Source organism: Ambystoma mexicanum, chromosome 11 (assembly GCF_040938575.1).
Source record: "Ambystoma mexicanum isolate Mex_15411 chromosome 11, UKY_AmexF1_1, whole genome shotgun sequence".
In the NCBI taxonomy this organism is placed as follows: Eukaryota; Metazoa; Chordata; class Amphibia; order Caudata; family Ambystomatidae; genus Ambystoma; species Ambystoma mexicanum.
The window spans coordinates 1,183,092,193-1,183,109,840 of NC_090934.1; the positions used below are offsets into that span (position 1 = coordinate 1,183,092,193).

A 17,648-nucleotide genomic window follows, 5' to 3' on the forward strand; every position below is an offset into this window, starting at 1 on the left:
TGTAGGGGCTCTTTGGACACTGTCCTGGTGCCTTTGGCGCCAGGCTCATAGAAGGCATCGGTCCTGGCGCCATAGGCGCCAGGCTCATAATGGGAGTGTTTTGGTGCACTTACCTGATGCAGACCATGCTGCAGGATCCAGACCTCCTTGAGGTCTGAAAGGCACTATTTTACCTATGGGACTATTTTATCACTCGGGTGTGGCTGAGGAAGGACACTTACCTGGAACTACTTTGGGGGCTATTTAAGCCACGCCCAGACAGCAGCTCACGCTTCGCGTTGTCCTGGCTCCTGCCACGCCCACTTTCTTCCTGGAACACCTGAAAAGAAAGGAAAGGAAAGAAAGGTGAATAAATGAACATTACCTACTTCCATCCGGAGTCCGGAACCATCTCGCCGACAATCCTGAGAGAAGACATTTATTTTAGAAGTGCATCGCATCGCTCGCTGCAGCGCCGCGCTCACTCACCTTCACGAGGCGCCTCCGGGCTCTTCAGCGACCATTGACACCATCCGCCGCTTTTATGCGCCTAAGGGGGTAAAGAGAGAAAACAAGGTGAGCAAAGGATCAGATTGAGGAAGCCCCGATTTCCCACCATAAGACTTACCGGATTACTGTTGGGACAATCTCTCCTCACGTCGGATCTCTGGCACAACCGTACCCCGGCCCCTAAGGGGAAAAAGACACTTGCATTAGTGGGTGAAGGCAAGGACACAAAAGGAACCATCCATCAAAAAGCCCCCGGAGCTTCCTTCGGCGAATCCATACCGCTACGCAGAATCTTCACATAGCACCTGCAAGAAAGGTGAAGAGAACAACGGTTATTAAGGCTCGAACTTTTAAAGACTTATACTTACGGCACCATACCGGAAAAGTCGAGCGGAGTTGAATACTCACCAAATCCGAGATCCAGTGAAGTAACTGGATATCAACGCGCCCCTGCATCAGAAGCAGGATGGAGAGTTCGTCCTTTCAGACTCTAAGGTGAGACTCTACGGGGAACCGCCGAAGGGGTTCTTGGAGTGTGGGAGGGGGAAGAGGGGGGTCGCGACATTACCCAGCAGACTGCTAATCCCCTTTTCCATCTACAGAAGGATTCTTCTGCAAGCCAGACAAGCGAGATTTGGGGGTCCGGTCCAGTCCATCTTCCGAGTCCTGCGCATCACTTTAGAAGAGGTTACCGCAGTCCAGAGCAGGTCGGCGCCTCCGTGGGTATCAGGTGAGTGTTACAGAGACCCAGAGACCTGTGGGGAAAATAGTTTGGGAACCCCTCACAAACCAGCATTTAGACTGTCTGAAAGAAGGGCTCCGGAGATCATAATGCCTGAGACTTTAAGCTTATTGATTCATTTGACCCATTTGCTGGGAGAGACCCATTCCCAGACTCACTAACAGCAGGCAGAACTCACCTGTGAGAGACACTTTCTGTTTGCTGAGTTTCCCAGAGCGCTATCTGACTGTGGCAAATAACCATCCTGAAATCTCCCAGATGAATTTACTTCCGTCCAGCCTGTACAGGTTTAATACAAAATATGTTAACCCTTTTCATTAGTCTGGCCTCATTGTCCATCAATGTCCACCATGTGACAGGTGCCCTTAAAATGGGATGGTGGGTGGGTGGGTGGGTGGATGAATGACAGTGAACAGATGGGCGAAAGGGTAGCATGGGGAGACACAGACCAGGGATATAGACAAAGGACAAACATAGATAGACTCCATGAACGTGTCTAGCGCCTTTACAGGATATCAGTATACGTTTGGTGTGAGCATGTGGAATTGGATTAGAAATAGCAAGCTGGGCGCTATGTCTACATAAAGGTGAAACGTAGCAAAGAAGCAGATAGGGTGCTACTTCCATGTCACTAAAACTGACTGAAAAAGCATCAGAGTGCTATACCCCTGAGATAGTGTTGATCATAGAGAGCCTGATTAGTAGTATCACTTGTATAGAGAGAAATCCGACACTTTGTAGTCTGAACAGTCCTGACACTTTTTTCTTAGATTGCTCCCTGAGAGAAACTCCCAGGTTAGTTGTAGATAAAACCCCTGGTCCAATTGCAGTTTAACTCAAAGATATCCGGATTTCTAATAAACCAAGGAAAAAACGTACTTCTTGTGTCCCATGTTTTGTTGGTGCGCCTCAGCACCCAATATCTCTGCTTTGATGACGGTGAAAAAAAAGGATCTTTCGTAGTAGCATGAAGATGGGCATCAGCACGCAAGTGGCAAATCGGCTCTCAGTGTTCACAATGGCACAGTGCAGTCCAGTCTCTATGTACCAAACACATCTTTGGAAACAGAGCAGGTAGCAAGTAGCGGGGTGTCCAGGGACCGCTAGAGGTGCGGGGTAGATGCAACAAGGTTGAGAGACTACCTACTATACACCCAAGGGGGTAAGGAACTACGTTTGAACCTTACATGTCTTACAGCTGTAAGGATTCTCTTTTAGTTGACCTGTGTTCATACTCTTTAGCAAAGATACCCATCTACCTCTGAGTCAGAGAACTAGGGTTAACTCTGGGCCAATGTCTACAGGGCTGAGCTGATTTCTTTTTTTTATTATTTACATATTTTTCAAAGGTTTCCGGGAGTGCAGCCTAGTGGTGTGAAATATTCATCACTTTTCTTTTCATTAGATGACCACTGGATGGAATGGATGGAGTGGATAAAATAGATGCAATGGACTGAGTGGACAGAATGAATAGGGCAGTTGGAATGGCTGGAATCGATGAAATGAATGGAGTCGACGGAGTGGACAGATTGGATGGGGCGTATGGGGTGGATGGAATGGACGAACTGTGAACATTGGGCTGCGCCAGTTGCTCTTGAATGCAAGTACAAATGTTGGCCTGTCCCACACTTGGAGCTGTGAACATTAGCCAGAATCGCTTATAGTTAGAAATACGAATGTAAATATGCCCCACACGTGTATCACCGTGTACCCTGCCCTCCTGTACCCCATGCTGTCGCTTTATTTTCGTATACCCGCCTGTTGCTGTAAGGCCAGCCCCTGTCTATATGTGACCGTGTGTCACTCTGTTCCCTGCCATCCTGTTCACGTGCCTGGTCTCGGGCGCTTTAAAGATAACCATCATATCACATCACTACGGTTACTCTCTACTATACACCATCATTCAACTAGAACACAGCTATACCCCTGATTAATTCGGCCTAGCTGTTCACATACGAATATGACCCCATGAACACCTCATCAACCTAATAAAACGCAGCTTGCCTAGCACATTCTGGCTCACATATGCGTCCTTCAGGCCTAACGCAGCCAGAGCCCAGTCTTGGTGTCCACTCACCAGACTGCACACATTCAACTGATATCTCCTGCACCACAGCTAATGCTAGGATGCAGCTACCACCCGGCAATTACATCTGCTGCACCTATATCTGTGCACCCATGCACCCTATGGCACTATCTCTCGCTACTGACCAGTTCCCGAGGGTGTTCAACCTACCAGCGCTTTGAGGTCATACCAATGATATATAGAGCGCTATATTAAATGCCAAGTAACATAACATAACTTCAAAAGACAAACACCCGCCTTTCGTGGATATTATAGTAAGTGGGAAAAGGTAAAGGGGAAATAAAATAATGCCCTCTACTCCCACTCCCAGTCCTGTTTCTATCCAATTAATTTAGGACAGTGTAGAAGGGGATGCATAGGAATTCATAGTGTACCCCTCTTAACCTTGATCTCGGAAGGGGTGACAGCACAGTGTCTACTTTAAATATTTACTGGTTTGGGACAGCACACAATCAAAACCAGGAGGACATCTTACCAATAAGGTTGACACGCAAGTACCTTGATTTATATGTACAGTAAGAACATATGTGCGAATGAAAAGCACAATTACGGTTTAAAATGATCACTCGCCACTAGCCATTGGCAAGAGATAATGGACTCTTGGGCAAGTAAGATATGGTGTGTTGTGCGCATGAGGACAATGTAGGGGTGGATGGCTTTTTATGCCTCGCTCCCAGCTTCTACATTGAAATGTTTGCCCCGGGTGTATTATTCCATTCATTTTATTTTTTTTATAAACAGAGAAAAAGGGCTAATTGTTTTTGCCACTAATTATAATTGTTCTTTTATAACACTCTTGATACCAGAGATTGGTTTCTAAGCACTGGATCGGGATTCAAATGTATGTGCTTGTTTAGATGTTTTGTACAGCTAATCAATAAGGTCAAAAGTTCCCCTACAAATTAATATATTTACCTCTCATTGCAACACATACCTTGGCCACAGCCGCAGAAGCCACCTCCAGCGCAGCGTAGAGACGAGGCTTGTCCTTCGCCATCTCTGCAAATAGACAAAGATTTGTTAAACAATTCCAAGCCCTGTTCCAGGTTTGCTGGGCTCCCAATGGCAGTGATGTTAGATACGTCAAAAGTAAGACCATAGAGGCTGACAAGATACATGTGTTTGTTTCTTGCCTCTGCTTGAGCAGAATTTGGGCATATATATCTGGTGAATTAAATGAAACGTTTACTGCATCAATTCTCCCTGTACAACAATTGACTGAGCTTGGTGCAGTTGACTCTCACCACCGGTCTGAAAATGTTTAGGTTTCATAATATAAGCTTATCAAGGCCAGTTATTGGAAGGAGAACAGTCCTTACTGCCAGAATGTGAAGTATGATGTAGGGCACGCAATCATATAATGCTAGAGAGTTTATGTTTTTCAAAAGAGCTCCTCCAGATAAATGTTAGTCTAAATGGTGGCCATTGGTGGCCATTGGCTAACTGGATGTCCTAAACTGATGATGTATTTATTTGTTACACCTTAATTTTCTTTGTTCCAAGTAATTACAATTATGAAGGTAAATTAAATGTTTTATTTCATGTTGTTTGCTGCATATACATTTTGAAGAAAATGAACACAAACGTAAAAAAGAATCACCTTTGTATACAGTGCCTCGTGTGGGATTCCTACTGCTTGTAATCACTTCAGTGTTATTTTCCCCCAACTAAACTTTATTTCATTATTTCACCTGGTCCCCTCTCCCGCTTTCATATCTCCAATCTTTCCCAACATCCTGAGTCTCTCCTCCAGTCTCCTGTTAACTGCTTCAGCTCCTGCTCCTTTCATCGACCCATCTCCAAATGAACTCCTAGCTCTTTGGAAGGATGAGTCAGCCATGCAGAATTCAAACCAGTGTACTGCAGGGTAAACACAGATGTCTGCAGGGAGCACTTACCTCGCAGAGCTATCTGGTTGGCCTAGTTAATCCCCAAATAATTAGTAGAAGCACTGCAAATCATAGGATGGGTCCTTTTCCCTTAGGAGGCACAAAACTTTGCCAAACTATTTACACCATTTAATTAGACTTTATATAATTTAATTATAGTTTGATCATTGGAACTTAAAACTCCAAAACCCCTCCTACGCAGCTGTTATAGTTAATATATTTTAAATAAACCTTCGAGGATATGCACAAAGAAAATATGTTCATATTGTCTTCATTTGTTTAATATTTGTATAATTGTCTAGAAGAAGCTATGTTCCAACTACCCAAGGTCGACCAAAGTCCTAGCGGTGCTAGTTTTCCTACCTCATGATCTGTCTTGCGGTCATCATGCCTTGGGGAAGTCGGTGTCAGGTACGTAAGCAGAGGAATTGGGGATTGAGTTGCAGGCCTTTGCAGAGTAGGAGAAGTCATATGGACGAAGGGCATGCTAGGCATTCTGGTTGCCCATTCTAGTAGGTCTTACAACCTTTCTTTGCTTTATGGTTTGGAATGGTGGAAAGTTCCCGAATCATTATCATGCTGGCATGCTTTTCTCCTGCTACGTGGCTCTCCGGAAGTATAAAAAAAACTACCAGCTGGAAAGAAGGCATGATGCAACTCGCCTCCGTGTCTACCTTTGGTCCCCTCATAATTTGATCATTAAACTTGGTCAAGGATTAAACTCGGTTTGTGTTCCCTCTCCCCCCCCCCCGAGCTAATCTGTAAATCTCTTGGTTTATAAAAGCGACAGTGCTGTGGCTTCAGTGATATGATATGACATGATATAGCATTTATAACATGCCTATACACAAGTGTTTCAAGGCGCGATGAGGCAGGGGAGGGGGATCAAAGGGAAGCCAGAACAACGATCCTACTAGGCCAGGTATCATTCAGATCGCACAAATGCATGGGGAGAGGGAAAGGGAAAAGTGCGTGGGGAAGGGAGAGGGGAAAGTGCAGTACATGGGATAGTAGAAAAAATAAGATGAATAAAAACGGCCACTGGTGGCATGAGCAAGGTAAGTGCAGACATAAGTGCTGGTAGGGGGGGGACTGTAGGGATACAGAAAACAGTCCCCAGGTGCAGGGAGTGCCAAGGAGGCAGTGCAGGTGGGCAACTGGCGGGGCCTGGGCCTGAGAATCTGAAAAAGGTGGACAGGTAACCAGTGCCGTTTAAGCCAGGAATTCAACAGAGGAGAGGTGGAGAGAAAGCATAGGGAAAGAGGAAAGTTTGTAGGCTGTTCCAGAGGGAGGCCCCTGCCGAAGAGAGAGATCTACCACCAACTTGTTGCTTGGAGAAGCGACTGACCCTGAGGGAGTTGGATGCGGATGAGAGAAGAGCTCGAGAAGGAAGATATTTAGGAAGAGAGAGTTGAAGGTATTGCGGCCCCAGGCCCCTGAAGGCCTTGTGGACAATGCAGAGGGTTTTGAACTTAATCCTCGCAGCCACTGGGAGCCAGTGAAGAGATTTCAGTCCTGGAGAGATACGATCCCTGGGCTTGAGGCCAAGGACAAGTCTCGCAGTCCCGTTCTGGATCAGTTGCAGAGGGCGTAGAGTAGAGGCAAGCACATCTAGATAGAGGCTGTTCCAATAGTCCAGCCTAGAGAGAACCAGGGCTCTGGAGACAGTGAGCTTCTGGGGGAAGGAGAGGAAAGGAAGGATACCTCTGAGGAGGTGCAGCTGGTAGTATGACTTCTTAGAGACTTTGATTGATTGATATTTTATTTCTATCGCGCTCGTACACAAGTGTTTCAGACGTCGGAGATGTGAGGAGAAAAGAAGAGTGTGGAGTCAAAGATGACTCCAAGGTTTTTAGACTTGCAGGTGGGAGCAGGAAGAGGGCCAAGAGAGGCCGGCCAGAGAGCTGCAGGGAAGGAGAGAGCGGGTGTGCCGATGAGTAGAATCTCAGTCTTACTGGCATTAAGGCAGAGGTCACTGGTGGCACACCACTCGTGGATGGCAGACAGCGAATCAGGAGGAGGCCGAGTGTAGCCTGAAAATGAGCTGGGCATCATCTGCATACCACTGAAAGTTGGGGCAAAGAGCGGCGATGCAGTGGGCAAGGAGTGCCAGGTATTGGTTGAAAAGCCAGGGAGAGAGGTTAGACCCCTGGGGGACACCACAGGTAGAAATAAAGATATCTGAAAGGAAGGACCCAAGTTGGACCTGGGAGGGTGGGTCGGAGAAAGCACTATCACACATATCCTTGCATCAAGGATCAAGGCGTCCTTATGGACTCAAACCTAACATCCTGTAGGCAGACTTGTCCATTAAATAACTTACTACATTGAGCCTTTGAATGACAGTACAATCCTCCTACACAGCAGCATAAATTAACATAATGATGTTAATATTTGTTCAGGAAACAGCATCTTGTTTTTTCTAGCACTGACCTGATTTGCAATTTTCAAACTATATGTTTTTATCACATAATTACATCATATTTTAATGAAAGCAATTACACTTTCAATATTATCTGAGAACCAGATTTGTTTACATTGGGTATAGAAGTTTTCATAAGGATGGTGAATTAACTCACTGTAGAATAATTTCTAAGCACTTCACTGAAACAAAACGCACCCAATTCAAGTGTTCATCTATTGAGGAGGACTTCAAAATGGACTCCATTTGGAGACAGGTTGAGTCAAACTATGTTATGTGCTTGGATGGGAGTGCCGTTTATGGAGAATCAATGGTAGTCTTGAACCCTATGGGCCCTTTGGCTTCAGAGACCTATCATGTCAAAATAGCCCTGTGGTCCGGTGATAGTATGTGTTGTAAATCACCGTCACCACAGTTTGCAAAATCTTTGGCAGGCCAAAGTGTCTGAGGAATGGTTAATCAGTATGCTAGGATTAAGCGGGCAAGCACTGTCCTATGACATCCACAGCTCCAGCCCAGGGGGACTTGGTTTGAGAGTGAGATTTTATGGTGCTATATAACAATGTACTTGGACAAAGGCCGGATTATTAAAAGAATTTATGGAAACATGAACGTCTATTACAGGATTCTTGAATGAGATGGTCATACGTATAAATATCACCATCCTCCAAACCGATGGTGAATGTTTGAATTTAAGAAGGAAGGATACAATACCGTTGACAGAGTGGTCCGGGCACTGTGAATGTGCTCAATCGAAGGTCTCTGTACGGTATCCAGACAAGAGAAATGAAAGTAGAAGATTGCTATGAAGTATAATTGTGTAAAGTGAATCGAAGTGGTCCTCCAACGGTTTAAGCAAAACCCATCGCACATTTAAAAGTCTTTGATTCGAATATCGAGAGGATCTGAGCCCGGACGAGGGGGATCCGTGGTCTGAGCCCGGCAGAGTGAGACCAAATGGTGAACATTGTAGAAAAGGGGTCAGAGCCCGGTTGAGGGGAGACCCGTGGTCCGAGGCCAAAGGAGGGAGACAAATCTTGAACTTATGAATGTGAGAACCCTGACAAAGGAAAGGAACTTTTGTGTTTTGTTGGTTACATCAGGCCCTCTGCAATAAGAGATGTCATTGCGAGAGAGACTTTGGCGGGAGGTCCTGATGCCTATGTGTTGAACTGTTACCTCGTGGCCAAGAAGACAGTGTGCAAAGCCTGCACGTGCCGCCTAGCCCCATGCTGTAAACGTGGGGAAGGGAAGCCAACTGTTCAACTATCCTGACATATTTCGAGAACACTTTACTTTTACATACACTGTTATCCCACACCATTCTGTATTTAGAAGTAAGGTTTGGCAATAGGTTTATTAGTATAGGCCCTTTTATTTTGACAGACTCCACTAAGACTGTGTTATTATTATTAGTTGATCGTAGCTTGCTCCCATCCTTAAATGTAGGTTTAGATAGGCATTCAACCAACCCATTTAAAGTTCACAAACACCATTCAACTGTGATCACTTGTGTCTGTCTTCACTGTTTGATACCCTGCCTTCCTTACATAGGTGAGTGGAAAGCAGCAGGAGGAGGGCGGTTGGAGACACCAGGAGAAGGCTGAAGAAGAATATCATCAGGAAGCTAGCAAGGATCCAGCCATTCACAGCTGAAAAGACAAGAGGGCACTGTTGCATGATGGAGTAAGGAAGCTGACAAGGTGGTATCATTTTGGCTATAAACATTTATTTCAATAAAGAAATGAACCTCTTCTTTCCCTTTCTAGAGGGATTTTCCCTAGCCTCATCACAAAATAACTCATATGCTCGTCAGGGTGCAAGTCAAAAGAAACCAAAATACCGTCCTCTGTTCAAACCAACTACTCTATCTCTACCACTAGCAAATAAACCAAGAAACAAAGGGTTCAATGAACATGTTATCAAATCCACCAAGAGAATTGCTACCTTCTCCTGGGGAAACAATCCAGTCTTAAGCTGAATGAACAGAAGACTCTTCAATAAGGTTTGATTTACCAAATATACCTAGACCAGGAGAATGACACCCTTCTCCTGATCTATCTGGAAGAGTTTTGGAGACTGTTCCTTGATAGTTCTTTGTACAAGTTTTTAGAAGTTTCTTCACTTCCTCCCAAGGTTTTGAAAACAACAGAGTTAAGGTTTTATCAACTCGTCTTCTTATTGCTGGCACTTTAACAGGACTTTTTATGTTTACCAAATACCCTTAGACCAGAAGAAGCACTCACTTCTCCTAGTCTACCTGACAGAGTTTTGGAGACTATCCCTGGACAGTCCTTTGCACTAGTCTTCAGAAGTCTCTTTACTTCCTCCCAATGATTTGTGAACAATGGTGTTAGGGCTTTATCTACTATTCTCCGTATTGCCGATACTTTACCAGGACTTCTTCAGTCTTGACTGTTTGGGGAGATTACTCCCCGACAGTTTTGTCCTTTTGGTATTTTTCACATATGAGGAGTTTCCCAAAGTGACAAGGGAGTTCACGCCAGCTGAATAATTGACTCTTGGTTCTCTGGGTATCACTACCGTGACGAGGGAGATCACTCCTGAGGAATAATTGATTCTTGGTTCTCTGGGCATTGTAAGGGAGACGTGGTATCACAAGGGAAAACAGACACAAGAGATGCAAGGTTCAAGGGTGTTTATTGATCAACAAGGGTTGATAATACTCCCATCTGGTCTTATATCCAAAGATGGGAGCACACTCTACCATCAAATAATAAATAACACAGTCCTAGTAATGACTGTCAAAATAAAGTGGCCTATACTAAATAAACCTATGGCCTGCCCATACACTATTACAATAAATGGGTGCAGGGAAAAAGGTGTATGTAAAGGAAAATCATTGTTATAACATAAAAGATCAAGATGGCTGAGTCAGCTCTCCTCCCCACGTTGGACAGTGCAGAGTTAGGCAGCCGGCTTCTGTTGATAGGATGACACACTCTGGCTCAGGTTCTCAAAACAAAGGCAGTTCAAAATGTAGATCGAGGCCTGCCTGGCCTTCCACGTTAAAGTCACTTTTCTAGCGTTCCAAAAGTTCTTTCATAGTTAAACAAAAAGTTTACAGTTCAACAAAAGGTTCACGTAGGTCTCCCTCCATCAGGCTCGGACCTATCAAAGCTTTAGCAGTTCACATAGGTGTCCCTCAGCTTGGCTCCGACCTCTCAAGAACAGCACTTGCAAGGATACCCTTTCCCCAAGCTCAACTCACATTTGTCAGGGGTTCTTTTCCCCTAACTTATCACACTTCCGGTCTCCCTCAATCGGGCTCAGACCTTTCACTAATGTCAAAGACTTTCGAATGTGCGAGGCTTTTACTACAGACCTCCGCAGGACCACTTCGACTTTCTCTTCAGCTCACACTCTTATGTTACTTGCCACAGTGTCTCTTGGTCTTGGTAGTTCAGCACCATAAGCACAAAAGTTAAGTAATCTTTCTCTACAAGCATTCACCTTTTCACACCCCCTTTTGCTGGGGTTAATCTTGACCATTATGCATTCTTTAGGCGTACATCAGACTTCCGACTGGGCACTGTCTCTATGCCGGCCCACTCCGTTATACTGTATTGCTATTATTCGTCTCTTTCTCGCTTCAACTCACAGGCTAGGTTGGTTTCTTTGTTCGCATCCTTGATTTGGGAGCCAAGGACGATACCACTGCTGCAGCTTCACCTCCCCCAAACCGGCCGTTCACCCGGGAGGGCTGCTGGTATCTCTCAAATGCAATGATGGAGGCACTGTTCTCATTCACTCTGTCCTCTCAGGGGACTCCCTCAGCCGGGCTCAGAGCCCTCTTGATTTGAAAAGTTTTAAAATCTTTGGATTTCATGTCCCAGAATGCACCTTTATTATTTCGCTGCCACTTTGTCAGCTCTCCCAGGGTTTTGGGAGCTGCAGGAGGTAAAGGGGATAACTTGTTGAGGTTAGAGTCTCGCTCCCTGCCCCTCAAAGGCCTGGGTTTTCCTGTTTTGACCAGGGGAGGATCTCTGGTGTGGGCACTGCCTGGTAACCCCCAGCTGCTCCAGGTTTGGCTCCCAAGAGTTAGAACTCCCTCTCCACACTGCAGCCTCCCCTGTACTCACAGGCCCAGCAGTTAAGCAGTCTTTCTTCCTCCAGGGTATCACTACTGTGACAAGTGAGATCACTCCAGAGGAATACTCCCTGGACTCCACCCGGCTTTCCTGCAGCTCCGGTTACCTGTATCTACACTACGGAATGCTCAGGTTCTTCCTGGGGTCTCAAGTCAATGTTGGTTCTTCCTGCGTTCTGCATGTATTCCCGCGTTCCTCCTCTTTGGTCTGTGCGGCTGCATGAAGCTGTTACTGAAGCAGTCTTGGTGGGTTTTATGGACCCACGGTCCATCTCGGAGATGCCACACCACTGCTGGATTCTGCCTGTTTCTGAAGCTAGTCGGACTTACTCTGGCTCACATTGTTCCTTTCAGCTTCTTCTTCAGAGACAGGCTGTCTCTCGATGTTTCAAAAAGCACAGGTTTGAATTTCCCAGGCTCTGTAGGACCGATACCAGTTTCCCTCATTGCTGTTTGTGCTCCTCAACACACTTATTCCTTCCTCAGTATTTACTTTATATTGCTGAGCCCGCCACAGTGTAGTGTCAATGTTTGTCATCAATGCCTTTGAAGGTATCTTCATACCTCCCAGTGGCCAACTCATCGCAGTTCTTTGGTAATTCCTTTGACTATTGTTCTGTATGTTTCTTTGGTTCTTCTTCACCTCAGTCTAATCTGGCTTTACAGATGTGATAGTAGAGACTTAACAATAACATACGGTAGTAGTTTCAGGTTGGGAAGGAGAAGGAGTCAATAGGGCCATGGCCTTTGAGAATATGGGTGTCATTTCAGGTTGGGAAGGAGAAGGAGTCAATAGGGCCATGGCTTTTGGGAATATGGGTGTCAAGACGCGTGGACATTGGCGGCTGTGGAAGACATGGAAAGGACGCTAACGGCCGTCGCGGGAAACACAACGGTCTAGTCTTCCTTGTTGTTGTACGTCATTGCGGCGCAGTATATGTACTCGCCCATGTCGGCGCGATGACGCGTTGGAACCCTCGTCCGCGCTGGGTCTTAACGCTGTGTTCACCGCTCCAGTCCTTCGGTGCTACGGCGTCTTTCCTGCTTCCCTGCAACTAGTCTCCCCGCTCTTCTTTTACCTTTCCCCGTTCCTGTCTGTGTGTGCTCCCTGCTTCTTGCTGGTTCCCCCTGCCTTGGCTGATTACCTTCTCGCCTTTTTGGTGTTCTCCCCTGCGGCTGTACTTCCTGGCAGCTTCTGCCTCCATTGTTTACATTACATTGCATTCCTCAGCAGCGTCCAAAAACCTTCAGCTTCGGATCTTCGGTCAGCTGGTCTACCCTCTTCTTCCGGCTACTGCAATACCTTTGGCTGTCCTTGCTCCAACGGAGCAGCTATTAACATCGCACTCAAGCTGCACCAAGATTTTTTAGCTTGGCCTTTCCCTGGATTTGGTGCTTGCTCCCTGGGGGTCCCTCTGCCAAGCTATTGACCTATTGGCAAGGTGGCCTCCAGACAAGCTCGCTCTAAGAGCTGCGCAAAAAAGCCAGAAGCCGCCTGGAGGGAAAGGAGGACCATATCTTCGGAGGATTCGTTGGAGGACATTTATACAGGTGAGGAGGAGGAGGTTTTTTTCGTGCATAGAGCTGGAGGTCCCTTCGGGTAGTTCGGGGAGATCTTCCTTAAGTTCTGAGAATAGGTTTAGGGATGTCTTTCAATGGATGGGAGTCTTTATCGTAATGAGGGGAGTCTCTCCCTATGATGTCCTCCCGCTTTTTACCACCCCTGGAGGGACTATTGGGTAGCGGCCTCACCTTTCTAGCCTCATAGGGAAGGTCACCCCTCTGCGGAGAAGTGACAAGAACCCATGAATTGTCACAGCACGCTTTGCCAAAGGCAACAGGTAGGGTTAGGCCCCAATCTGAAGGGGTCAAACACATGGTGGGAGGAGGAATGAGCACATGGCATGACATCGATAAGAACAACAATAGAGAGGTGGGTAAGTAGGAGGCCAAGTAGAGGAAGGATGCAGAACTCTGAAGTCGACCTGCGGAAGCTAGGAAATGCAAACCTAGTGGGCCCCATCTTAATTTGGCAGAGGTTGATTATTATCTACAACTTTTGGCTAAGTCATAGCAATGCTTACAGGGGCTATCAAATCTATCAGGAGCTGGGATTTTCCCACCAACAGACAATTGCAAGCAGGAAATTCCCAAAAGGAATTTCTTTGGACATAGCCTGAAAGGTTATGTAGATTGTCGACACTACTGGAACTTGTAGAGATGATCCTACCCTTTTTTCAATTTTGCCTGGAGTGAAATTTTGTGTATTTAAAGATTAAAACCAGTTTTACCCGGATAGTTGTGTTCACTTGGCTGTAGGACAAGCTGATTCACCTTTTAGCATCAAAGCTGAATGCTCAGCCTGTATTCCGCAAAAGGCCCGCCCTCCGGCTCTGAATGCAGAATAGCTCTCAAACAGAATCTCAATAAATAGTAACTTTGCAGATTTTTAAAAAACAATACCTTTTTCCCCACATGGAAATAGAACACAATTATACTTAACCAAACCTTCAGAGAAGGGAAGACATGAAATATGCATACAAAATGCTTACAATATAAAGTACAGTTGTGTGTCACATCAACCTTTTGCTCACGATTGGATTTGTATTCACAATATATCTCAATTGACATCACTAGATATTCCTGAGTGGTGGCGGTACGTTAACCCCAACATTAACATTACTCTAGGAAGAGAAGGATAATGTGCAAATTATTGTATACAATGATTATAAACATAGGAACTATAGATATAAATAAACTGATAAGACCAACCTAATAAATGTATGTGATGAAATATCAATACCCCATCTTCCTAGAATCACTTGAATTTAGACAGATACATGCAGTTAATTATAATAACATTACAATGCTGTATGTTTTCAAACTTCAAATGCAAATCCAATTGCCAGCATAGGTGGTGCTCTTAATGTTGTGTGGTTATTATACATGCCGGATATAAAACATAAAAACATGCTGTTCTGCTTCAACATCCGATGCATGACTTCAGATGTATCAACTACCCCAAGATGAAGACAACAAGTGCTGATTTTTCACTATTATGATAACATGAAATGCGTGCAGTTATGTCATTGTTCAGTGCTATGGCATCACACAATTACTTTTTATGCGACAATGTTGCCCATGGTGTACGAATAGACCACCCAAAATGGTGGTGTATTTATAGCTCATGGACGCCACAATTCCTTGATCGAAACGTGCTTTGGCAAGACAATTATCACTATTTTTTAGGTCATTCAGTTTATAGCAAAAAAGATATGCTTTGTACACATAGTAATTGTCTGTCTTACTTTCATTAGTCCACTCCCTCAAAATAATGCAGTTTAAAACCAAACAAAGCACAGAGGTGAGACTGACCCAATCAACTATAATCAATGCAAAGTATTACACCCTTTCCTAAAGGATTATTTATCTTTATTATGGATTACTCCTTTTTAGATGTGGGTGCACTGCCCCTCCACTCAAAGCATTTACGGAGCCTATCTATACATTGACCATATTTACTGGTACAACTTCAAGTTTAGACATTACTTTCCATAGGTTAAACAGCAGTGCTAATTTGTTATGTTATTGTGATTCATAGCGCGCACCGCTGCCATTTTCATGGTCCCCAGACACTGCAAAATACACTCTTGCTTGTTGGCTGAAAAAAATCAAATTAGGATTTCTCTAATTGAATTGCTCTCTAGCATGAATACTACATATGATTAAAAAGCCCCATGGTAATATGAGCATATGATTTATTCCAGGTAGAATCTGGGACATAACAGGATATGATTAACAATCTTAATGAAGACTGCGGAAGAGGGATTGCCTCTACAGATGAAAAATGTTTCCAGTACGCAGTATCCAAAAATAAGGCGAGAATTAAACTGGACTAGATTCCACCTACAAACAAGAATCTAGATACCTCTGTGACAAAAAAAAATCTATTAATGTATCGCTGTTTACAAATAATGTATGTTAAATGCCATGACTCTACTTTTATCTATCTCATGTGTGATTTTGAAATGTTATAGTGGTAATCATTTGTCGAATTTGATATGTTGTTAAGTTACTGTGTAGTTCTCTTGATAATATTTTTAAACAATTTAGTGCCTTTACTCTAAAAAAAATATTAAAAAAATAAAACAAAATGAATGCTACAGTAAGGGCTGTGACGCACATGTTGGTTTATAGGCAGCAGGGAATAAACATTGTCACTTGCTGGACCATAAGGCAGCCCACAAACAGATACAACTTTACCTTGAATCAAACGCAATCCTAGGAAAAAGACAATCTGGGTTCCGCAAGGGGCACGGAACTGAAACTGCCCTTCGAGACCTAAAAAACAAAATCACTAACATCCTGGATAAAGGTAAGCCCGCTCTCCTCCTCCTCCTCCTCCTCCTCCTCGATCTTTCAGCAGCGTTTGGCCTGGTAGACCATACCACACTTACCATTCATCTTACGCATGCAGCGCACTTCTCTAAGGACGCAGCATCATGGGTGACCTCCTTCTTAGAGGGTAGAACTACGAAAGTGTTCTCAAACACAGCTCATGCAGCACCCTCCATCATCCAATGCGGTGTCCCACAAGGTTCATGTACTGCCCCCACGCTCTATAACATCTTTACCAAGCCTCTCTTTGATAAATTGGACAAACTTGGGATCACGTACACAAATTATGCTGACGACACCCAGGTTCTCCTACCCCTTACGGGGCATTATCATCAAGACGCCACTACTCTACAACATATCTACTCCACCATACAAGCGTGGATGGCTACCAACGGCCTCTGTCTGAACGGAGACAAGACCAAAATCCTCATTCTAGGCCAGAAATCAACACTCTCCAAACTGAACCCACTGTACCTCAATTTCAACATAGATAACTGCATCATCCCAGTATTATCATCGGTCAAAACACTGGGGGTTCACATAGACGCGACCCTATCTATGGACAAACAAGTCAGCGCCATAGTTTCGGCCTCCACACTGAGTACTAAACTCATCAATGCAATAAAACCATTCCTAACCAAGGATAACTGCCTCTCCATTGCTAGAGCAACCATAGAAGCCAAACTAGATTACTGTAATGCACTCTTAGCCGGAACCTCTGAAAAAAACATATCTAGGCTCCAAACAACGCAGAACAACGCCCTTAGAGCAGCTCTCAGCATACCAAAAAGAGACCATATCACACAAGCCAGGAAGACAGTACACTGGCTCCCAGTCAAGGACCGCATTTCCTTCAAAATTCTCACCACCACTCACAAATGTATCAACTCCACAGCACCTTCATACCTATCTGACACATTATACAGATCTCAATCCACCAGACCAACCAGGCAACAATACACCAATCAACTCACTATACCTCGCATCAATAGGACCAAGGCAGGAGGTATAGGCTTCCCCTTCCTCGCACCCAAGCTGTGGAATTCCCTCCCCACTGACCTCAGAGCGGAAACATCTCTCCTCTCCTTCTGCAAAAAACTGAAAACTGCCCTCTTCAACTAACCACTCACTCCCAACCACCTGCCATTCAATTTATGTATGTAATAATAACTGCGTCCAATCTAACACCTACGGACCTGAATTGTATGTAACTAAGTATAAGCAACACTGTAACAAGTGCCACGATGCTTTCGGTCTGCTGTGCGCTCAACAAATGTGAATAAATAAATAAATAAATCCTCTGAACAACAGCTTCCTTCACCACAAGTACAGCATTCAATGTGGCTGGGCCTTAACATACTATGCTTTATGCAACAATCAAGGGGGGACAAGCTCTCCTTGGGCACTACAAAGTGACACCCTGACAGAAACAGCCTGTAAATGTGTGCCCAGCACACGCTAGAACGCTACAAAGCAAGATGTTTACAGATCTTTAATGATTCCTACTAGGA

General features: G+C 44.8%; 1 protein-coding gene across 2 annotated transcripts in view; it reads right to left on the reverse strand.

Annotated features, from left to right (window-relative positions):
• The window catches only part of ULK3 (unc-51 like kinase 3), a 532,836-nt gene that overhangs the window by 191,221 nt on the left and 323,967 nt on the right, over positions 1-17,648 (reverse strand). For both annotated transcript variants that reach the window (XM_069624512.1, XM_069624511.1), the window contains exon 11: positions 4,252-4,316. In XM_069624512.1, the coding sequence (XP_069480613.1) occupies positions 4,252-4,316 (65 nt within the window). The remainder of the gene's footprint in view (positions 1-4,251; positions 4,317-17,648) is intronic.